Raw genomic sequence first — 24,585 nt, 5'->3', positions numbered from 1 at the left:
ATTCAGTCTTTACTCTCACATTTTGTGACCGAGTTTCAATAGGTGGAAAGACCTTCATGGACCAGAAATTAAACATGGATTCTGAAGCCAGACTCTCTGGGTTCAAATTCTGTCTCCACCTCTTACCAGCTGTGTATCTTATGCACACACTATTTAACACTATTTAACCCTTTGTGCCTCAATTCTTTTTTTTTTTTTTTTTTTTTTGGTATTAGGGATAGAACCCAGAGGTTCTTAACCACTGGGCCACATCCCCGGCCCTTCTATTTTTTATTTTGCTCAAGGCCTCACTAAGTTTCTGAGGCTGGCTTTGAACTTGTGATCCTCCTGCCTCAGGCTCCAGAGCTGCAGGGATTACAGGTGTGCGCACTGCACTTGGGTCCTTACTCTGTAAAACGGTGAGTAATAACAGTGCCTAGGGGTTCTGGAAGTTTTGGCTGAGTTAATGAACTTCAAGTGCCTAGGACAGTGGGTCTCAAACCTGGGCTTGCATCAGAATCAATGGGAGTGCTTATTAAAACACTGATTGGTGGGCCCCTCCCTAGAATCTTTGATCCAGAAAATCTGAGCTGAAGTCCAAGAACTTACATGTCTAACAAATTTCCAGATGAAGCTGATGTTTCTGTTCTGGAAAACTACACCTCGAGAGTCACTGGCTTAGAACAATGCCTGGTATAAGTAAGCATCTAATAAAGGCTGGCTGTTTTCTTTCCCTGGGCTTTATTGTCTTAGGTCCTGAGCAGACACTTTATGCTCCAGGGCTCCTCAGTACTGCCTCATTTAGAAGCAGTTTTGATACCTTCTCCTGGCAGTGGTTGTCAAAGTGTGGTTCCCAAATAAGCAGCACCAGTGTCACCTGGGAGGTTGCTTGAAATACCGGTTCTTGGATCCCAATCCAGACCTACTGAATTAGGGACTTTGGGGATGAGGGTTGGTATCCTGTGTTCTAGCAGTTCTCCAGATAGTTCTAATGTGCATCAAATTTGAGATATGCTCTCCTTGAAAATCACCATCACCATGAGAGCAAACCTTACTGAAAACATAGGAGGGCTGAAGGTCCAGAGTACAGTTCTTATTGAACTAAGATCTGGCTCAGCTTCTCAGTCATCTTGGGGCCTTCATTGAGCCATGCTACTTCTTTAAGCCTTAGTTTCTTCATCTGTAAAATGGGCAGTATTCCAGGACTTACCTCACAGGAACCTGAGATGATACAAATGAAGTGCTTGGCACAAGCTACCTATTCAATGAATGTCAGCTGCCATTATCATCTTTATAATTGGTGAGATGTGTCCTCTCTCAATATGATTTGAGACAGTTAATAAAAAAGACAATACTAAAAAATAATACATATTTACCAAAAAAATAAATAAAAACATCACACACAGAAAGTGGAGAGAATAAGGGTTGAAAAGTCATTGCTATGATCCTCTAAATTGAGGTCCAAATATCCCTGGGGACCAGAGCAAGAGACAAAAGGCAGAGGTTAAGTGGTTCCAGCTCCCCTGAAAAAGAGGGAGACTGATTCTTCTGGAGAGCTGGCACATTCCTTGCCTCATCAGCTCTAAATTCCAGGAGAACCAGATCACGTGAACCTCTGCCAAAGGCCCTCTGTGCACCAGGAGGGAATCTCCGTCAGCAGTGCTTCCTGTACCTGTTTCTTTGATTAGTTCTCACACAAGCGCCACAGGTGAAATCCTTAGATCCCAGAAGATGAGAAGATGTTACACTCACTTTGGGTGCCGGATATCAGGGAGAGAGCGATTCAGGGAGATTTTATCACTGACGTAGATGTTAAATCCATTTTCTCGGTATGCCTGGTCCACTCTCTCGGCATCCGTCATGGGGTAAGGTCTCCCTTGTTCTCCATTTCCTAGAGGTAAAGAGCAAATTTGGTGTTGCTAATTACCTAGCATCTATGGGGGTTCTATGAATGGAAAGGGGAAAGAAGGACGGAAAATGTATCTAAATCACAAAGATAAAGCTTTATACTTAGATACTGGGCATGCTTCCAGATTTTGCAGGGGGAAGTGGAAAGAGGGGGAGGGGAACTATCATCTATTCAGTCATGGCCCTATGATGTACCTTAAGGATATTGTTCTCATGTAATCTCCATAGCAACCCTGTACAGTAGACATGAAAGCTCTCAATCTACAGAGGAATATACTGACACTCAGAAAAGTTATAAAACCAAGTGTGTGGGTGCCCACATTCCCTCTGGACCCCCAAATACCCTTACTCTTGGAGTCCAACCACCTGGATGTGCAGCCAGATCCCCCACTGATGAGCGGATCAATCTGGAGCAAGCCACGCCAGCTCTGAGCTGCAGTTTCCTCCACTGATACCCACAGTATTTGGGGGAGAATCAAGAGAGGCTGCACACGTGAGCATTTTTTGTAAACTATAAAATGCTATATAAATTTGAGGAAATATGATTACTCTCTAAGGGAAGCAAACTTTATATTTAAATCAAAATTACCATAAATGATGCTGCTTTCGTTTTTTTCTTTTGAGAGCAAATAAATTAAGAGCTACCTACCCTAAGCTAGGATTGCCTGAAAGTGTTGCTTTAGTCACAGATTTGGGTGGATGAGTGCTAGCTTTCTTCTCTCTGTGCAATCCATCTGGGGAGTTCCTGATACTTCAGGAAAGTCTCTGGGTTCCCAAGGAGCATATGGTGTGTGGGAATTGTATCACAACCACTGCAATAGTAGCCCAAGAATCTGCATAGATGAGTTTCAAAGAAATGGTAAAAAGGTCAGCAACTAAAAATCACTTCAACTTCTGGAGTTGGTGGCCTTGTTGACTTTACAAAGTAAATGCTGGCAACATCAGCTTGCCAAGAAGGTGCAGCAGAGTAGGGGAGTCCAAGGCTCCTCCAGTTCATCCAGACGAGGGGAAGGATACTGCCCTCTGCCACCTGTACTGCTCCACCATAAGACACTGTTGACCACACCCAGGATAGAACCCTCGAAGGGTACAAATGCAGGAAGCAGAAAGACAAGACCAGAATGTTGGCTCTGAGGGACGCTTCAGCAGGGCCATCCACAGGCTGACTCAGAGCTCGGGCCCTGGAGTTGGGCAGCGTGGAGTCTGAAGGCCAGCCCTGCTAGATCCCAGCTATCACCTAGACATGCTTTGGCCTTCCTAAGCTTTCGCTCTTGTACTACCTGGAATATGAAGGTTCACTGATGACTCAGGAGGCCACTCAGGGCAAAATACCTGCATGCAGCTAGCACTCAACCCATGCTGGTTCTTCTTGCTGTCTCCACCACTCCTTCCTTGCTGGCCAGCCCCACGCTCTCATCAATCTGGCACAACTGTCTGGCAAATCGGCTCTTTGCAAATGTCCCCTTTCCAATTTAAGCACTGGCCCCCTCCATTGTAAACCCCTGGCACACAGGGTGGTGCAGGTCATGGTCTCCTGACCATCGGCTCGGTTACTGTATCAGCTCTCTTCAGAGCCTTGGGGGAAGCCGGTTTTGTCATGACATCATTAAAAAAAAACAATAGTGGGGTCTACCTTTGAGATAAAAATGAAGGACATGCGATCTTTTATATTTCTATGGTGCTTTCCAGCACAGTGAAGCTACTTCACACCCATCACTTCCGTGTCACCCTCGCTACACCCTGAGGTGGTCCAGGCAGGGGACAGGAGCCCCAGTGACAGCAGAGAGACTGAGGCCCCGCGAGTACGGACTGTATCCGACGACCCGTGCCTGGTGAGTGGCATCCGCGCTGCTCTCCTGATCCGTGCCCGGGCTCTCTAGAGCTGACTCTACAAATGGTTTCTGTGGCACCTTATCCCAGCCCTTCCGCACTCTCCAATAGGAACTGCTCCAAAGACCAATTAGTCAAAGAAAACTTGAGCTAATTAAACTTCATGGCTGTGGTGCTGGGTGGGATCAAGCCACCTTCCAGACCTGGATTCCAACCCCAAGTTGGCCTTGCTCTCACTGTGTGCCTAAAGGCAGGTTACTGCACCTCTCTGAGATAGAGGCCCCCTCTAATTAAATGGGCCATAAAGGTTAATTCAGCGTTGTACATAAAAAATGCACAAAACACAGAGCATGGACCTTGCTCCCCACAGGTGTTCAATGCGTCTGGCTCTTTGTTTGAGTGGCAAAGTATCCTATATGGTGGAGACATTTCCAATCACCCAACAAAGGGGCAGGACAAATGCTCATAGGCAAGGGATCTGGTGATATGAGTCGAAAAGAGGAAAGAACAGATGGAGTGGGGGCAGAAATCAGGGGAAGGAATGACTGCAGCTAGAGGAAGTCAATAGGAGGTCCAGATACACCTGCGAACACTGCCTCCCACACACGCCCTCCGCGGAACCCGCCGGTGCACCATCCTGCCCTCCGTACCTATGCGCTGAGCGTCCCTCCTGATGGCCTCTTTGTCATGCCAGTCCTTCAGCTTCTGCCCATCTCCCAAGAAAAATGTCTTCTTTGGCCGATTGTGTGAGCCCTTAAAAAAAAAAAGGACAAAAACTGTAAAAAAGAAGAAAAGTGGAAATAAGGTCAGTAGCCTTATTGCACTTCCAGAGGGAGCCTTTGGGGATTCATGGGCGTCTGTCACTGTCTGTTCTTCCCTTGGTCTACCCAGGGGAGGGCCTCCCCTGTCCTGGCAAGCTATGCAGAGGCCAGAGAGGTGACACAGCTCACTGTCTACCCTGTGGGACCTCCTAAGCCAGGAGGGGAAAGAAAAGATGGGCATGTTCTTCTCACCCAAGGGAGGAAGTGCTGGGTGCAGAGTTGCCTGAAAGAAATACTATGCGAGCCAGATACATAATTTGAAAATTTCTACTTTTTACATTAAAAAAAAAAAAAAGAAAAACAGGTGAGTTAGTTTCAGTCATATTTTTATTTAATCCAATACAGTCTATTTAGAGTGGTATCATTTCAATATGCAATCAAGGTAAAAATCAAAATATTTTACATTCTTTTCTGTTCTTTGGGCACTAAGTCCTCAAAATTCAGCATGTCCTTCAAACTTGCATTTGGCTCAGTCCGGACTGTTTCCAGGGCTCTACAGCCACAGGTGGCTAGAGGCTGCGTGTTGGACAGGGCAGGGGCAGGGAGCCTTAGGTGAGTGACTCGGGGAAGGCACAGCCAGAATTCACATCCCCCGGGGAGAAATGGAGACTGCTTCATGGACATGAGGCATCCCTTGGGCCTCAATAAGGAGAAAAGGGAGGCCTACAGGGTGAACAGACTGTGAACCCAGGTGGGGGATGGCAGAGCTGGCGTGGCCTGAGGGGAAGGGCCCAGGGAGCAGAAGTGGTTCTTGGTCATCTCTATAGTCCCGAGGGCTCAGGGGCAAAAAGGGTGAATTTTGGCAAATGTGTGCAGACTGTATGAACAATTGAGAAGCTGAAAGAAAAAATATGTACAGCAGCCCCAAGAGAGCAGCCTCAAGAGCTGGACTGTGACAGCTTTTCATTAGGTCCAGGGAAGTGAGACCACCCTGATGGCCCCATTAGGCAATGACTTCCCAAATTAAAGGAGGCTGTACTCTTGGGTCCCAGTGTTTTCCCATGCCAGTCATCAAGTCTACAGGTGTGGCCCAGGCTCAGGCCTTCCCATGTACCCTACGTGTGGCCATTTGCAAACCTTCTGTGTGCACGCAAATGACAACGGCTCTCCAGATCACCCTGCCCATTAAATCCCTGCAGGCTTCTTTTGCCGCGGTGGGCAGAATCCTATAGTCCTATTTCCTATATAATTGACTAGAAGGGCCTGAATGTGAGGTGGTCTGAAACAGTAGTGGTAACAAGAGACCCCTGAATAAAATCGTCCCCATGCCTGTTTATTTAGTCTCTGGCTCACCCTCAGGTTAGCAGATTTTCCACAAGCCCAACCTTCCTCATGACAGGTCTGGGGATGACCAGGATCCTTCATATTCTCTCTTGTAGACCTCTCTGAATTGCAAGAAGATAATTCTGACAATTGGAATACTAGTTGTCTTGGTCAGAGAGAGAAGGAAAACTATAAAAACAAAGGCCACATGCCTGCAAGCAGGCCTAAGGGCTCTTAGAAATCACAGAAGCTGAGCTGGAAGGTCCTTAAGGGACCCTCTAATCAGCTGAGTGGGTTTCCACCAAGTTGAGCTACAGTTCTGCAGGAGTTGCCTTGGGTGCTGAGATGGGAAGGGAAGGATGAGTGTCCATGTGCTCTGTTCCAGTGGGATTTCTCCTCTACTAAAAACCAAAGGATGGTCAGCAAACAAGCAAACGAATACATTTGGAAACTGAGCCAACCCTACTTCCCTGTGCCACAGATGGAGAAATCTGTTTTGGTTTGGTTTTTTACATTGGAGCTTGAAAAACAGGAAGATTTCATATTGCTTTGTCAAGATGTTTGGATTCTTTTGAAAACCCACGATCATGTCGATGCCTGGGCTGAGTTTCCTACACCCCACAGAAGGGCTGTGTGAGGCCTAACCTGTTTGAGTGGGGTTCATCTGCCCAGTTTGCCATAGTCCCCATCGCTCCTCATTGAATTTCTCTCATTTGTGTTTCCTGCAGGGCCCCAGTCTGCAACATGCTGGGATGTGCAGTGACGTACCCTACATGGGGAAGATTAGAAATTGCACTGTCTGAGGATGAGGTTAGATGTTCTGGGGAACATGGGAGGAGTTGTCCTGTGCTGTGAAGTCCTGAGGCTGGAGTGAGTACCCATGGTAGAAGCTACTGAATGATAGAGAAGAAATTCTAAAAGCTGGATTGGTGCTGGAATCAAACAGGACCACTTGGAAGAAGATGTTAGAGGAGTACAGGGACAGGAAGCTTGATGGTTCCCAGGCTGCAGAGGACAAGAGTCAAGTGCTGGGTTAGGGCTAGTACTTCTCAAATCTTAATGTGCAGTGGGTAGCCTGAGATTCTGCATTTCTTTTCTTTCTTTCTTTTCCTTGTTTTTTGTTGTTGTTGTCGTTCGGGGATTGAACCCAGGGGTGCTATACCACTGAGCTGCATTCCAAGTCCTTTTTGTTTTTTATTTTGAGACAGGGTCTCACTAAGTTGCTCAGGACCTTGGTAGGTTGCCAAGGCTGGCTTTGAATGTGCAATCTTCCTGTCTCAGCCTCCTGAACTTGCTGGGATTACAGTCGTGTGCCACCACACGGAGATGATGCATTTCTAATAAGCTCCCAAGTGATGCGGCTCACAAACGACACTTTGAGCAGCAAGGGTTTGGCAAACTTTAAAAGACACCTCAAGTGTCTAAGATTCTGTGAAGGATGGTTTTCTCCACCTGTGTGTGAATGTTCTGATGCTACCAGGATTAGAATACAGGGATGTCTCTTGACCACATAGATTCAATCTTTGAATCTTGTCCCTAAAATAAAACAGTGGACTTTGAACTGACAGTGCTGATTTCAGGATCTAAATTCATGGGAGTTTCCCCCACTGCTTTTGCCTTAAGGATATGCATCTACCTTCAAACCTTAATAAAAATTATGGTCAATCTCTGTGGTTTAGGAGTTGCTGAGGTCCACCCATGGAATTCCTAGAGAGAGAAGGCAGTTTAAACACCCCAGATCATTCAAGTTATCACCAGATGTTTATTGACACCCACACTATGCAAGGCTCTGGGTATGTAGGTCCTAACGGCGCTGTAGCCAGACCAGCCTCTGGCACAAGGTGGTTGGGGGGACCTGGGCCTTTATCACAGATGCCAATTCCTTGACACCACCCTGAACCTAAGTCCAAATATTTGTGAACAGGAAACCAGAAAAATAAGGATTTTGTTTTGTTTTTGTTTATTTAAACACATGGCATTCTGATTCACAATAAAGTTGGAAAAACACTTGTCTAAACTCAGCTGCCTCACTCTACATATATGAAATCTGAGGTTAACCAAGTAGAATAGGTTTGCCCTAAATCTGATAGTTTATCAGCCCCAAAGGCCAAACAGAATCTGGCTGTTCTCTTCCTGGGATAGGCTGGCAACTTCCTGAAGGTAGGGCATATTTAGGCTAATCAGTACACATTCCTAGGCCAATACCTGGCTCTGGAGAAATGCCAGCTGAGGACAGATGGCTGGATGGATAGATGACTGAGGCAGGAGGTCTAGTTTAATGGCACAGAGCATTCTTATTCTAGAATCTAAGTTTTGCTTCGTGGGCAGCTGGACCCCAGTTTCCCTGACCGATAAATAGTGAAAACTAATTAACAGTATCTACTCTGGGGATGTTGGGGATTAACTGAACTAATCTATCCAAAGTATTTAGCTTAGTGTCTGGGACAAAGTTAGGACCCCTCAGAAAGAAGAGCTATTATTCACACATTGATTTTAGAGAAAGTTTATAAAAACAATGTGTGTTCTGGTGTTTGCGACGGCAAAGTTTGGGGGAATGGAGAGGGAATGGGAATCTAATAATAACACCGTGGGTCCTGCAGAGGCAACCTATTTAACACCTGATCCAATTCAACTGGCTCCTGCTGATAACAGGATTTAGTGAGTTTCCTCATTAACAGGATGTCATAAGCCCATGTGGAGACTTAGTGTTCTTTAAGAAAATAAAAAATTTCTTAGTTATAGTGGCATTCCACAATAGAAACAAACGCCATCCACCTTTAACAATAGGAAAGGCGTGAACAATGCTTCTTGAAAGACGGCAATTCTTAAGCAACAGCAAGAGCTCACCCTTACGTAAGAGAGCGTGTCTGGATTTTCAGTCCAGAGGTAATTTCAAGTTTCCTTAGTCCTGTACACTCAAAGATTTGTCTCTGAAAGCTGTGATTACTTGCCTTCCTTGCAACCCTCTTTTGTGGGTTTTCTTCTCCCTTGGTTTCCAGAATGTCCTTTGGCTACAGCAGGCAAAGGGGAGGGCAAGCAGCATGGCAAGAGGAGTGAGTTTGTGGAGGAGGCTGGCAGAATTAATGTGGAAATCACATTAAACAATAAATTGGAAATGGATTCTGACTGCCTGCTCTGTATAACTGCTCACCTATCTGTGTGCTGTTGACTTCACATTCCACTAAAAGAATCGATTAGTGTTCAAACAGCCACACACCCGCACACACAAATGGAATTTTAATCTTTGTTTAATCACTACTTAGTGTGCCTGGCACCCTTCGGAGAGAGGGAAGAATGGTGGTGGAATAGGCCAACTGTGTTCTGCTCAGGAAGAAAGATCCGTTGAAGTGTGTACTCTGGTCCCAAGACTGCAGACGTGGCAAAGCTCGCTCTGCAAGGACACCTGGCCCTCTGGACGAGCTGGCCTGAGTCCCCAAAACAGCCAAAGGCTAGAAAGAAAACCAGGCAGGTCCTGTGCTTCTGCAGGGTCCCAGGCTGCACTACAGACCAGATTTGCTGCAGATTCTAGGATGGCTTGGCCTGCCCCTTCCCTCAACTAACCCTTCGAAGGTGCTGAAATGATTTTCCTTTGAGCTTTCAGTGACTCTATATAATTTCAAACATGTGTTTATCTACTAAGTAGACTATTCTAATAACCCCTGTCTCTCTCTGTCACACCAACAGTCACAGACACACCCTGTACGTCTCCAGCTACAGAGCAAGTCACCCTCTTCAAAGTGACCTCATAGGTTACACCTCAGAGAGGACCCCATAGAGCTTAATTTAGCCCAAAGTACAAAGACACTTTAAGTCAAGGAGTATGCACACTTGGATAATCGCACTTTCTTCATAGGTTTTAAGGACATAAGCTAAATTGTTTTCATTTATTCATCTAACAAATGATTATTGAGGGTCCACCATGTCCACAGAACTAGGGAAGAAATAAAGATAAGTAAGATAGTGCATGTTCTCACCAAATCAAATGGACACAGTACATAAGAAAGGACACACACACACACACACACACACACACACACACACAAAACACTATAACACAGTGCCTTGAAACGTGTATACAGAAAAATTCTATAGGTATTTATAAGAGCCCCAGATTAAATTCCACCTGGGAGGAGCAAGGAAGAATTCCTGCTCTTTGAGAGGAGCCTGAATGGATGGCAAGTGTCCTGACTTGTTGAAAGGGGGATGGAATCCAGGCAGGGAAAGTGGGGGGAAGAATGGAGGCTAGAAAGTGAGGGACATGTTCCCTTAATGGCAAGGAGCCTGCCTGGCTGGAGTGAGTCATGAGCCACGAGAGCAGGAAGGAAGACTGGACCAGAACTGGAGGCCTGACATCGAGCTGCCTGGCAGGTGGGTGCCAGAGGGTCTCCGAGCAAGGAATCGGCCGAAGTAAAGCTCCAAGAATAAAATAAGTTACCACCTATTCGCTTTCAGTTGATCTCAGAATCTGCTTCCTGAGGGAGACAGGGAGAAAGACAATTTTGTTTCATTAGGGGAAAATGTTCCCTCTTCTCAGGCTGAGGACTGCTCTTATTCCAGGTCCTGAGAATCAGACTCGCAGGACACTGACCCACCCTCAGTTCTACTCAGCTGCCGGATGCTTTGAGAAGGCTTTCCTTTCACTTCAACCAGAACCAGGTCGCAAGAGAAAATCATCAAATCTGAAGGGTACTGTGTGGACGCAAGGAGACACTGCAACACGGCAATCGTGAGACCAAGCCTGCTGGGCCGTGTCAGGCAAGTCCTGTGGTTCCAATCTGCAGTAGGGCCAACAACTCTGTTGTCTCAACACCTGGGACTTGAGATTCCAAACCTGGACGGGGCCTCGTTCCTTAAGAGGGGACGGTCACTCACAAATAGAAGCCATTGAATAGAAAGACTGATTTCATGCTACCAAGGGCAAAACCATACCACCCATCCATTTCACCTCCTGTTTCATACAGATGACTCTAGAAAAAGTCATTTGCTACTTAAGGTGTGAAAGTCTATTAAGAGACTTTTTAAACAGTAGGAAGAAAGAAGAAAAAAAGCCAAGATCCTTGGGAATGTCTATTACCTGAAGAGTAAATGAAACCTTCAGTAGCTTTTTCTTTCCAATTTACAGGAGAGGTGGCTATAATTTTTTCAAAGGACCCAAACGTTTTATCATGAGGGGGAATAAACCCTTCCTGACTGATAATTTGGTAACGTCCCTTTGTGTCTCTCATTCATCCATGTCCACCTACCCACTTAAATATGTAGTGAGGAAAGCACTGGCTAGCCTCTGTGCGAGGTGCTGAGGCTACACTGGTGAGCAAGACAGACAGGGCCGGACTCTCAGGGCTTATAGAAGTGTGTGGCAGAAGGGAAGCACTGACTTTATCCAGAGCTAAAAATAAATTAAAATAGTCACAGCATCAGGTGCATAAAAGAGAAATGTGTGGCATAAAGTCTCTCTATGTCTGATCAAATGAGCAACAATTTGTTCCAGTCAGTAAGGCTTTCCTGAGGAAACTGGATAAGGAGTTAATCCAATAGAGAAAAAAAAACAGCATTCCAGACAAAGGGAAAAGCAAGGACATGCAAAGGCCCTGTGGCTGAGTAAACATGGAACACGGGAGCCAGAGAGAGTAGCCTGTGTGGTACACAGAGGAGGAAGGGAAGCCAGGAGCAGATGAGAGGTAGACAGGGATAAAGATTTTGTCCTTCCCTATTTGGAAATGCTGGTGTTTTCTATAAGGAGGTGGCAAGATCTGGTTGTATTGGAAAACTCTGTCAGTAGAGTAGAGAAGGAATTAGGAGGCCAGGAGGAAAAGTGGAGGCCAGGAAGGAGGCCACAATAGCAGCACAGGCAGAGATGGTTCTAGTTTGGGCTAGGAAGGTCGAAGTGTGGATGAGTGCACAGAGACATTTGTTTTTAATAGTGTCACAAGGGTTCTGTGGGGCTCAATCAAAAAAAAGGCAGCCTGAGAACATGGACACAGGGTGAGAAGTCACCTGCAAGGTCCAACGCCCACAGTCACCCAGGTGTGGCTGGGCCTCCCTGGGACCTGAGCCCGGCTCCTAGATTGGCGTCTGTTTCAACACATGTTTTGTTCAAGTCTCATTATTGAGAGAAAGCAAGGCAGGAAATCTGACCCTCGGATCGTGTCCATTCACCTTCAGGTTCAGTGGCACGTGTCCTAAGGAGAGAGAGAAGCGACCTTGAACAGGCGGGTGACCCTCATGACATCCCTGGAGGCCCCAGCTCCCTCTGGCCCCCTGCAGTGTGGGCTCACTGGGGCTGGGTGGGCCTGCTCTTGGAAGATAAGCATTCCATTACCTCAGAAGCACTGTGATTACCCCGACCAAACTAACAGTGATTGGTTTTCATGCTGGAGGAAAAACGGCCTGAACTGGGCTTTTGAGAGGTGGTTTGACTTCACAGTTCATGGGCAGTTGTCTGGGGTGATTCTGATTTCATCCTCTTTCGCCTTGAGTGGTAAGTTTATAACAGCCTAACGCATGAGATGAGACTTGAGTACATTATTATTGTCATTACACCCACTTTGTAGATGAGAAAACTGAGGCAGGGAGAAAAAAATCAACAGGAAAGTGCTTTGCAAACTGCCTGCCGCCACAGGAGTGTGATCATCACGGCTGACAGTGGTGGCCGCATGTGGCCGCCTGCCCCTTCCCATCTCAGTGTGGGAGGGCTCTGGGAGCACACCTCAGGAAAGGCCTGTTCACACGGAGTCCAGAGAACGTGGGTCTAGTTGGTCACTGGAAGCCCTGCAGAGTGCTCTTCTTGGAGCATGATGAGTAGAGCGCTGTGGATGGGCAAAGAGAAAGCAGGCAAAACTGGTGAGCTTGATAAAAGTCCCAGCCTCTCAGGGGCTGAAAGTGACTGTAAACACATCCTATTAGTCTCCTAGCTCAGGACTTATGGCTGGGTCACCAAGTAATTGTCATTGCCCTATTAATAATAATAATTAATTATAATCCCTGGTGTGAGTCAGCTTTCCATCACTATGACAGAATACCTGAGATAATGTACTTGCAAAGAAGAAAGATTTACTTTGGCTCTGGGTTTTGGAACTTCCTTTTGAGGGTCACCAGACCCTGTTGCTTTAGGCCTTAAGTGGCATAGTGCATCATGAAGAGAACACTTGGCAGACGAAGCCTATTCACCTTATGGTGCCAGGAAGCAGAGAGAGGGAGGAGGGGCCAGAATCTCAATATCCCCTTCAAGGGCACGCCCCCAATGACCTAACTTCCTCCCACCAGGCTCCACCTCCTAAAGATTACATCGCCTCCTGAAAGTGACACAGGCTGATGACAAGTCCTTGAACATTTAAGCCCTGGGGTATACTTAAGATCCAAACCATAGCACCCCTACATCCTGAAGGCAGCACAACAAATCCTATAAGAGAACTTGCTTAGGAGCCTGGAAGACTAGACTTGTGTCACAGTCATAGGTCACACGCTCTGCGAATTTGGGCAAGTCATCCTATTTTCCCAAGTCTTGGTTCCCCAACTGTGAAATAGAAGAAATTAATAAAATTTAATGCAAAGGTTATTAGGTTATTGTGAGGATTAAATAAGATACAGAAAGCACAGCTCTTAGCAGTGTTAGGCATCTAAGAAGCACTAAAATCTATAGCTTCCATTATTTGATATTAGTTGGATGGCATCTTACATTTTCCCCATTCCCTGTTTCTTCATCAGTCACACTGGGGCGAAGGCAGATATTATTGACTTACTGTAATAACCCTCTCTGCAGATCCCAGACTCTGAGGATCTCAACACCACGTTCCACGTAGCCCTCAGCACTCGGCTAGCACTGGCCAGGGAATAGGACCTATCTTCCACACTGGCCATAAGCTGGAAGAGTGAATTCTCAAGGATCCCTGGTCAACAGTGATCTGTTGCTTGAATTCTACAATCTTAGATCTTCAGGCCACTGTCTACTTAATGCTCATGAAGGCATCTCAGGAGAGTGGGAGGGTAACCTGTGGTGGCCCCTCCTCTGGCGCTGTCCCCCTCTTGCCCATGAACAGGGGGGCCTCCCCTTGTTCCATGCCTCAGAGGGTCTCACAATCTAGCTAAGCAGTGGGAACTGAGAAGACCCTCCATGGATGGTCCACTCAGACCAAAAAGTACTAGCTCATTAAGTTCCTTCCTGGCTCATGAGGAAAAATCTCTGCCTGGATGAATCTTGGTTCCTCCCATCTGCCATGCTGGAATTCTGAACTCTTCTCCTCATCTCTGTTTCTTTGGGGTGGAGGCCACAGAGGGCTCTGAACCCCTGTGGCAGCACTCCCTCCTCACCTCCTCCACCTCACCTTGCCCTGGCATCCTTGCTCTTTCACAATGATCTCTGAGACACGGGGTGCCCCAGGCAGGATACGTGAAATACACCACAGCACAGCACGTGGGACGGTGCTCCAGAACATACCATGCTGCTGTGAATGCAGGCAACCCTGAAGGAATGCATCCGACCCCTGGGGGAGCTTCCCTGGCCCCCTGACTAGACCACGGTCCTGATGGGTGCCCTTGTAGCAACCTTTTTCCCTTATGTGGTTTCACATTCATTTGGGTGATCATCTGATTATTGTCTGTCTCTCCCAAATTGTGAGCCCTACGAAGGTAGGAAAGGTCAATTTTTGCTGAACGAATGAATGGGTGGAAACACCTTTTGTTTTATCTTTTCTAGATGAAAGGAAGGTCACCCAGGGATTAGACATGCCTAATATAGTCACAAGGATTTAATACCACAGAGGGGTTCTGAGGATTAACTTTATCCTATGATTAAATGGCTTCAGGTCAATTTAATGGGCTGCAAAGATCTAAAGAGAGATGGCTCACCTGATCCTAAAATGATTTCTAAAAGATGCAACAGACTCTGAACTCTTGCACCTTCCTCCTTCTTTCATTTTCAAATTGTTTCCTGTCTAGAGTCCTAACCTGAAGGCTTGTGGCAGAAATTGTTGCAAGTCCCTTAGGAGCTGCTCTCTTTTCTTTCACGGTAATAGAATTTTAGTTGGGAATATGACTACACAGTATATGATGCTCTTTCCCTGACATCCCTGCAGATTGATGTGGTCTGGTGAGGCTCCGTCTGGTGAGATGTGAGTGGGTGTTGTGTGGAAGCTTCAGGAAACCTTCCTGGAGAAGTGACTATGGTGCACCTTGGCCCCTTGTTTTCGTTCCTCCTTCCAGTTTGCTGCCTAGTATGCAAATGCCACCATAATGGAGGTAGGAGCCCATGCCTTAGGGACGGTGACACCATTTGCAGGAAGGGGTGTAGGTTCTTGAGAACTTGGTGGAACAGAACTGTCCTACCAGGCATGGGCTGTAAACCTCCCAACTTTAAGTGAAAGAAAAATAAGCTTTTATCTTGTTGATCCATTCCCATATAACCTTAACTGTAAAACAAGAGCTGCTTCTCTTGAAGCTTGAAAGACTAAAAAGCAACTTGGTGGGGTGGAGAGGACTCTGATGAAGGACCCAGAAAACTCAGGTTTCTGATTTCTGCTCTCCATTTATTAACAGTAAGACCTTAGGCAGATCCCCTTGTCTTTTCAGGTCTCCCTCCATTCTTTAACTATAGAATGGAGATCAAAATAATATCTAACCACAATATGACTGTCAAGGGAGGGGAAGGGGTGTGGGGGAAGGAATGATAGTACAGTGAGGCAGACATTAGTGTACCTCATGTACATGTATGACTGCATGACCGATGCGATCCTGCAATATGTACAATCAGAAAAATGAGAGATTACACTCTATTTATGTATAATCTATCAAAATATATAAATGCATTCTAGTGTCATGTACAACTAATTAGAACAAATAAAATAAAATAAAATTTTAAAAGATTCTAAGGGATCTACAAAAAAAAGCTACCAGAACTAGTGAGGTTAGTAACACCACAGGATACAAAATTGATAAACAAAAACCAATTTGATTTCAAAATACTAGTAATGAAACTAGCTGGGTGCGATGATTCATACCTGTAATCTCAGCGGCTCAGGTGGCTGAGGCAGGAGGATTGAGAGTTCATAGCCAGCCTCAGCAAAATCGAGGTGCTAAGCAACTCAGTGAGTCCCTGTCTCTAAATAAAATATAAAACAGGGCCGGGCATGTAGCTCAGGGGTCGAGTGTCCCTGAGTTCAGTCCCCAGCAGCTGGCCCCCCAGAAAATTGGAAACCGAAATAAAGAATACCATTTACAATGGTGTCAAAATACTCAACACTTAAGGTAAAAACACACACACACACACACACACACACACACACACACACACACATATATAATCCTTTACATTGCAAATCACAAAATACTGCTAAATAAATTAGAGCGCTAAATCACTGGGGAGATACATCATGTTAATGAGTCTGAACAGTTGATATTGTTAAGATGTCAGTCCTTCAAAATTGATCAATAGACTTAATGCTCTCTTTGTGGATACTGACATGAGACCTAGAAGAATAGCCCAAACCACCATACACAAAAGCAAAAGAGGAACCAAACTGGAGAACATACACGTACTAACTTCAGGGCTTGCTCTAAGGCTACAGTGACCAAGGGAGTGTGGCAATTGAGCTAGGATAGACAAGTGATCAATGGAGCAGAGTGGAGATAAGAGTCCATCAGTGTTGTACAAAGGTGCAAAGGAAATTTAATGGGTAAATGATAATCTTTTCAACAAATGATGCTGGAATAATTAGATATCTATATGCTAGAAAGTAAACCTTAATCCTTACCTCCCGCCATACACAAAAATCAACTTGAAATGGATCACAGACCTAAATGCAATAGTCCAGACTATAAAACTCATTGAGTGACAGAATCTTAGTGGCTTTGGTTTAGGCAAAATTTCTTAAATAAGATACAAACAGTATAAACCAGAAGTTGGAATTCATCACAATTAAAAGCTTTTGTTCTTCAAGGGACAACCTGACCTGGGAGGATATATCTGCAAAGCATGCATTTGATGAAAGACTTATGTTCAGAATGCAAAAAGAACTCTGCAACTCAACATTATTAGTTGTTAGGAAAATGCAAATCAAAACTACCAAGAAATATCATTTTATACTTACCAGCATAGCTATAATTTGAAAAATGGGAAATAACATGTATTGGTAAGGATGTAGGTAGAGAAATTGGGAACTTTATATATCGTTGATGAGAATGCAAAATGGTACATCTGCTGTGGAAAAGTTTGGGGGTTCTCTAAGGAAACACAGAATTATCATGTGACAGCAATCTACTCCTAGATAAATATATAAAAGAGTTGAAAGCAGAGACTCAGACATTTTAGACCAATGTTCATAGCAGCATTATTCACGATGACCAAAAGGTGGAAAGAACTCAAGTGTCATCAACAGAGGGAAATGTAAACAAGATGTGGCACATACATCTAATGGAATATTATTCAGCCACACAAGGAATGGAATTTTGATATATGCTACCACATGGTTGGACCTTGAAAACATTGTGTTTAGTGAAATAAGCCAGATGCAGCAGGTCACCTATTAAAAATGAATCCACTTATATGAAGTACCTGGAATAAGCAAATTCAGAGACAGAAAGTACAACAGAGGTTACTGTAGATAAGGGGAGGAAAGAAGGGGGAATTCTTATTTGAAGGCACTTAGTACCGTTGGGAATGAAATAAAAACAAAATGAACAGTATAATCAGTGGTAATGGCTACATAGCACTGGGAATGTAATTAATGCTAGGAACTGTATAGTTACAAATGGTTAAAATAAGGATGATATATTTTGTATTGTATTACACACACACAAACACACACACATACACACACATACCAGAATAAAAAAAGTTATACCTCCCTCCTTTCCCCAATAAAAAAGCTAATTCTTCCAGTTTTCAACCCTTATATATTCTAATGGCCTAGAGATTCACAATGTATATTAGCATATTAATGGCTCTTTGAAGTCCCACAATAAAGAAATATGTCCAATTTTGTTTAATCCAACATTTCACAGATTTATTTGGCTAGAAGCATCCTGTTATGATTTAGATATGAGGTATCTCCCAAAAGTTTTGTGAGAGACAAAGCAAGAGAGATGAAATGTCTAGATTATGAGAGTTGTAACGCAATCAGTGGATTAATTCACTGAGATGGGTTAACTGCGTGGTAGCAGCAGGGTGTGGCTGGAGCAGGAAGGTCACTGGGGGTGTGCCTTTGGGGTTTATATTTTGTTCCTGGTGAGCAGAGTTTTTGTTGCTTCCTTGTTTTCATGTCCTGAGCTGCTTTCCTCTACCACACCCTTCTGCCATGGTGTTCTGATTCACCTTGGGCCCTGAGCGATGGAATTGGCCAACCATGGACAGGACCTCTGAAAACATGAGTCAAAATAAACATTTCCTTGTCAGGTCATTCGGTCCCAGCAACACAAAGCTGACTAAAACAACTCCCCACCCACTAAGCAATGACCAATGTCCTAGGGAACTCATGGGTCTTATTTTGTTGCTAAGAATTTATGGGGTTTATGAGAAGGAACGCAACTCAGTTCTTCCCTCAGCAGTGTGAAATCAAATTTGTTTGTTTGAAGCAGGTAGACATGAAACAACTACATGAACATTCACTAACTTGGAAGGAGGGAAATAGTTTATGATCATACAACATCTTCTAGAAGAAGCTTCAATCAACTTCTGAAGTCTCTGTCATCCATCAGTCTGCTGTCCTATCCATTCACCACCTAGACGTTTAGTAAATATGTGTTCAATTTGCAATACTATTTGTGGCCCTTAGAGTAGGTGCTTTAGGGAATATGGTAAACAATGGTTTTTGTCTAGAAAACAGGCCAGATTTGAAATTATTTCATTCAAAAAATTGCTACTGCGACCCAGCAAAAGAACAATGAATTACTCTTCTCCTGTAAGAATGCTCTGGGAACAGTTTGCAGAGGGGCATGCGGCCTAGGTGTTGAAATATGAGTATTACATGGGTGGTGGAGGTACCACATGAACAAAGGTAATGAGGTGTTCCTGAAATATTCCTTTATTGTCTTTGACTCACAAAGAAGACAGCAGACCATTACATAAGCCCTGTATCTTATAACCCTGGCTAATGGATCACTCCACATTTTCCAAACAGTATCTCACAGATCAATTTCTCCAAAACCTTTTGTTTAGCTTTAGATACAATGCAGTTGAAGTTTTTATTCTAGAGAATAGGAAATTTTCTCAGCATAACTGTGGTAGATTGGTTGGAAGTGACCCCAACTTTCCACTCCTCCCATATCGGAGCCCTTTGCAATGGGATCCTGAAGTTCCTCCTATCAAGAGTTCATGACTTGCTTTGGTCAAGAGAATGACCAAATGTCACCCGAAGTGACAGGGTGCCAGTGTTGAGCCTAAGCCTTAGAGGCTTGTGTTCTTTTACACCACTGTTGGTTCCTCTGCTTCCTCTGTGAGATCAAGCCCAGTCTAGGCTAAAAAGATGTGAGTGGCCCATGGAAGATCAGATGTGCAGAAGAAGAGAGGCCACCCTTGACAAGTGCACAGACAGCCAACCCCCAAAGACCTGAGAGCGCCCAGGTGAGAGCAGCAGAGGCCCCGAGGTGCAGGAGGGAGCACAGCTGAGTCCAGAGAACCCACCCAGTTGGCCTGCACACTCAGGAGCAGGAGTACACAGTAGTTGTTTGAAGTCACAGAACTTTGGGGTAGTTTATCACACAGCATGGTTAAAAAAAAAATAGCCATAAAATGATCTTAGCGAGAATTTTTCAATTCTGTGTTGGCAACCAAAGGTGCCAAAACAGACAGAACTGCTTGAATCCTCTTCTCCCTCCTCATTTTTTAAAGATCCAAATCATTCCTGTCTTCCAAATCCTGGTTCAAATGCCGCATCCTTAATGAACATTAATTCTGTGCCCCTCCACTTAAGAAACCACCTTCCCTCCTACTGCCTGCTCACTGCACTCTTTCTTCCCTTTCTTAAGTTACGGCTGGACTCCTATTAGACTCTAAACCAGTTTTTAAACTGTGATGAAGAATCACTCTGTTTCAGTTTCCGATTCACTGAGAATCCAACCATCTATGGTGGGCAAAGTTCTAAGAATGACTTCCAGTGACCTTCATCCTTTGATGATCCCCTCCCCTGCGAGTGTGAAGGGAACTTGTGTGATGTATATAACATACTGTGTGATACAGTATGTTATATGCAAAGGGAGGTCATCCATACCAACTTAACCTAATCACACACAAAACAGTCAAGAGCTTTCTCCACCTGGCCGGAGAAGAGGAAGGCAAAGTGATTCAAAGAGTAGAGAAGAATTCCATGTGTACTGCTGGCTTTGCAGATAGAGGAAGCCATATGTGGGTGGGCCTGAGGAGCAGAGACCAGTGCTGGCTGTCAGCCAGTAGGAACACAGAGACTTCAATCCTACAACCCCAAGGATTGAATTCTGCCAACAACCAGAAAGAGTCTGGAAGTAGATTCTTCCCCAGAGTCTTCAGATAAAATCTCAGCTTGGCTCACACCTTGATTTTGACCTCATGAGACCTTAAGTAGAAATGTCAGTCAAGTCCCCTTAGACTCATGATGAACACAGTTCTGAGCTAATAAATATGTATTGTTTTAAGTCACAAAATTTGTCTTAATTAGTTATACAGCCATGGAAACAAAAACACCTCTCAGAGGTATGGTAGATTACATTTTCCAAAGTTGGGTGCAACAAAATCTGTCCCATGTGTTTTTCTAGAACTTTTCCATCAGCAGGTGAAATATTTGGCCCTTCTTTTAAACTTGGGTAGACCTTTGTGAATGCTTCAATCAATGGAGTTGGGCAGGAGAGATGCAATGTGATTTCTGAGATTAGATTATAAAAACGCCAAGCACTTCTTCCTAGTCTCTTGGGACATTCATTTTTGGAACCCAGCCACTATGCTATGAAGACACTACCCTGTGGAGGCCAATATTGAAAGGAATTGACAGTCAACACCAACTTACCAGTCACATGAATGACCCATCCTGAAAGTGAACCATTCTGGTCCTTGCTGACCCACCCCGGCAGGCTCCCCTGGGCAGAGAGGAATGATCTCAGAGCTGCGCTCAAATCATACATTCTTTTTTTTTTGACAGGGCATGGGGGCGTGGGTGGGGATACCAGGGATTGAATTCGGGGGTACTCGACCACTGAGCCACATCTCCAGCCCTGTTTTGTATTTTTATTCAGACACAGGGTCTCACTGAATTGCTTAGCACTTCACTGTTGCTGAGGCTGGCTTTGAACTCACGATCCTCCTGCCTTAGCCTCCTGAGCTGCTGGGATTACATGCATGCACTACCACACCTGGCTCAAACCATACATTCTTGAACAAATAAATGACTATTGTTTTAAGCCACTAAGTCTTAGGGCACATCTGTTAAGCACCCCTAGTAATGGCAGCAAGGGTGTACCCGTGCCACCACAATTCACCATGTAAGCTTGACAGCCCGTGAACCGATCTATATTCAATGGGAGGAGTCACTGGGCATGCACTTGGCTGTCAAGGCAATGTCAAATTGTCACAGAAGTTCCTGAATGCTTTTCCTCAATTTCCGTATTTATCTCAGTGAACTGGAGCCACTTGCAGACTACACTTTGAGAGGCACTGTTGCAAAAACCTGTCGGGGCTCGGCCCATTCTTATTCACCTCTGCATCCCCCTCAAGTACCAGTTAGAATTTCTGGAAATAAGAGGGACTTGGTAAATATTTGTAGAATGAATAGAAGACACAAAGAAAGCTAAGGCTGGAAGTTCAACTCAGTCCTTTTCAAGATGGTGGACTGGTAGTCCAGTGGGGTTTTTGTGAAGGGATACATTCAGGGTCATTCAACAAGTTAGTGACAGGGACAGGATTAGGGCCCAACAACCTTCAATCCAGGCTTTGCAAACCCAGCTGCCTATGTGTGAAGCGGGGGCGGGGGGGGGGCAGGTAAGGGACAATCAGAGAAGGCAAGTGCGTACATGCCAATGTCAGGGGGCAGCTGCCACCCCAGCTCCAGTCAACTGTCACCAGGGCCTGTAGAACTGGATTTTTTTTTTTTTTTTTAAGAGAAGCTGGAAATTTCCAGGGACTATTTCTTGGTCCTTAACATATTACACTGGATAAACAAACAGGCCTGCAGGCCAGATTTTTGTCCAGCAGGTCACCAATTTGCAATTCCCGAGCTAGGTGAACACCATTACCTTATAGGTAAGGAAATGAGGTCCTGAGAAGTTACACATTTCATCAAGAAAGTGCAAGAAGAGGGAGCAAGGCCACTGGCTGACTTGGTCAGAAATCTGATAATGAAAGGAGGAGGAAGAGGTAGAAGAGGAGGAGAAAAGGAGTATTTCCCATGTTTATTCTGTTTTGTTTCTTTGAGCTACATCCCCAACCCCCACATTTATTGAGGTCCTGCTTTGGGTAAGGCCCTAGACCAAGCACACAGCCTTACGATCTCATTAAAGCTTTTCAATGGTCTTAGAAGTAGGCACATGTCTTTCCCCCTTTTTATACTCTGAGAAGGGAAGTTAAATAAATGGCCAAAACCATTATAAGTGGGCAGCTGGTCTGTGTTCCTGAGCACATTTTTTTTCAAGGCAAATGGGTCTTCTGCCACCTCACACCATTTCATTGTCTTTTTAGCATCCTGCTTATCAAAGCCCCAGAGGTTCTGTTTTGTTTTTCTTTTTTTAACCCAGAAGAGATAAATTCTACCATTTACTCTACCATTTCCCTATCATTTGAACCCAGGAGAAGCAACCCAAGGGTGACACGTATCCTTCCTCCTAGAGTCTGAGACACTCCCCAAGGGCCAGTGTGGGTCTGTGGCCACTGTAGCGTAAACAGTAGCCAGAGCCACAGGGCCACAATGCCACACCTTCCTTTACTAAGTAGAAAGGAGGCACAGAACTGAAGAGGTAAAAGGGGCCCTGAAAGAAATCCTTTAAGCCTGTTATTTTCAAACTATGTTCAACGGATCCCTTGGAGATGTCACCACTGGAAGTTGGAGAGAGGGCCCCAGCAAGAAGGGCTGTGATTTCGGTTTTGTTATGCATTAATTAGGCTTTCAAGTAAGATCATGTGTGAAGTGTTCCATTGCTTTAAAAAAAAAAAAAAAAAAAAAAGCAAGCTTAAAAACCAATGATCTAATCCAACCCTTCATTGAATTTTTTGAAAGCCAAACCCTGTAATTTGATTTGCAATTATAAAAATAATAAAGGCAAATGGTGAAAGATTCAAATAGTCAAAAGGGTATACAATGAAAATAAAAATCTCTCTCCACTCCCAAGCTCTAGTCTCATGCTCTAGAGATAAATATTATTAATAATTTCTCATGTATTCCTTCTAGAACTTTTAAAAAGGAAATTGAGGCCCAGTGCTCAGCTTGTCTGAGCTACTCAGTCACGTCCGGCACTTTTTACTAGACTTTATGGTCCCAGGATCTGCTGGCCTCATTCATGGAACAGGAAGATTCCATGTCTTTTCTGTGATATCCTGTCTTCCTATGGGCTCTGCCACAATCAGGTTCTCGGCACTGGCTGGCGTTCAATCCAGGAGCAGCAAGCTGTGAACTGGCATGCTCAGAGTGGACTGAGCCACCCACGGGAACTCAGGCTTGGACCAGCGTCCTGCAAGGGGCAACACCTCCATATCCCTGACCTCAGAAGGTCCACCTCCCACAGCTGCCTCCCTCTCCCGGCCCATGCCTCTCTCTCCGTCCCGCCTGCAGGCCGTGCCCAGGCGTTCCAGTGGCATTTCCCATCTGCAGCCCCGCTTCTCACTGCTAGAACCTCCAGGTTCATCACCAGGGTCACTTTCTCCCCTGGAGGGCTAACATTTGTTGGGCTCCCGGTGTGCCAGGCCCTGAGCAAGGTTGTTTTCACTCCTTGGCCTCACCACGGGACTAGGAGGTAGGACAATTATTATCATCCTGATTTTACTGATGAGGAAACCAAACTGGAAGTGGTAAATGGGACAGGGACATGGAGCTGGCTAACATGAGCTTTGGCATTATATCTACCTCTTAGGCACCCATTTCATGTTTCAGAAGGGGACAAAGCATGTACTAGCAACCCCAGCAGATTCCTACAAACTTCCCCCTCGGATAGCCAATAGCCCAGATCCTTCTTCAGGCTCTTGAAGTGGACTTGGAGCCCCAAAGAAGGCTGTAGATCTGAGGAGAAATTAGTCCCACATTACTTGTCAGCCGTGGTGCAGACTCCCTGCTGTTGCCATGGTTACCTGCCTGGAGTCTAAGCCAGAGCCGAACACTCCCTATTTACCTTAATTAATCAGACTGATGTGGTTGGGGGCAGGGTGGGAAGCCCAGCCCTCCTTGCACCCCTGGACTAAGAGAAAGTTGGGGAGCACTTCTTGGTGGCCGGCTGACGTGCTGCACGGAGGCATCCCTTGAGGCTAGAGCAGGGAGGATGACCACCACTGAGGGTCACCTGGCACCTGGGGAAGGAGTGGCTCACTCATCCTCAATGGCTTTCGCTTGCTGAGAAGTTTCAACTCTCACTCAGAAGGCAAAAGTACACCGCCAGGAACGCATAATTATACATTGTATCACTGGGACTATTCAAAAGGGAGGCTTGAGACTCGAGAAAATAGCTGTCTCCTGTGTGAAGGACCCCATTTCATTTGCACACTTGGAAGCTGCACAGGAAGGAGGAAGAGGAGGGCCACGCCTCTCTTTCCTAAGAAGCACGCCTGAACCTGAGCCTGCGCTCACCTGCAGCTCTGGCTGCCGAGGCTCCCCTCTGCTTAGTGTGTCTTTTCTTCCGTGAAGGAGTC

At 45.2% G+C, this 24,585-nt stretch overlaps 1 protein-coding gene across 3 annotated transcripts in view; it reads right to left on the bottom strand.

Annotated features, from left to right (window-relative positions):
- Galnt10 (polypeptide N-acetylgalactosaminyltransferase 10) overlaps nt 1-24,585 on the bottom strand; it is a 229,412-nt gene that overhangs the window by 125,336 nt on the left and 79,491 nt on the right. For all 3 annotated transcript variants that reach the window (XR_007109090.1, XM_047555527.1, XM_047555528.1), the window contains exons 2-3: nt 4,368-4,470; nt 1,732-1,870 (exon numbers count right to left, since the gene is read on the bottom strand). Coding sequence is in view for 2 of the 3 variants with exons in the window: in XM_047555527.1 (XP_047411483.1) it covers nt 1,732-1,870; nt 4,368-4,470 (242 nt within the window). In the remaining variant the exon portion in view is untranslated. The remainder of the gene's footprint in view (nt 1-1,731; nt 1,871-4,367; nt 4,471-24,585) is intronic.

This window comes from Sciurus carolinensis, chromosome 6 (genome assembly GCF_902686445.1).
Source record: "Sciurus carolinensis chromosome 6, mSciCar1.2, whole genome shotgun sequence".
Lineage (NCBI taxonomy): Eukaryota > Metazoa > Chordata > Mammalia > Rodentia > Sciuridae > Sciurus > Sciurus carolinensis.
The sequence above is the reverse complement of the archived record's forward strand: the minus strand, read 5'-3'. Positions and strand labels throughout refer to the sequence as shown.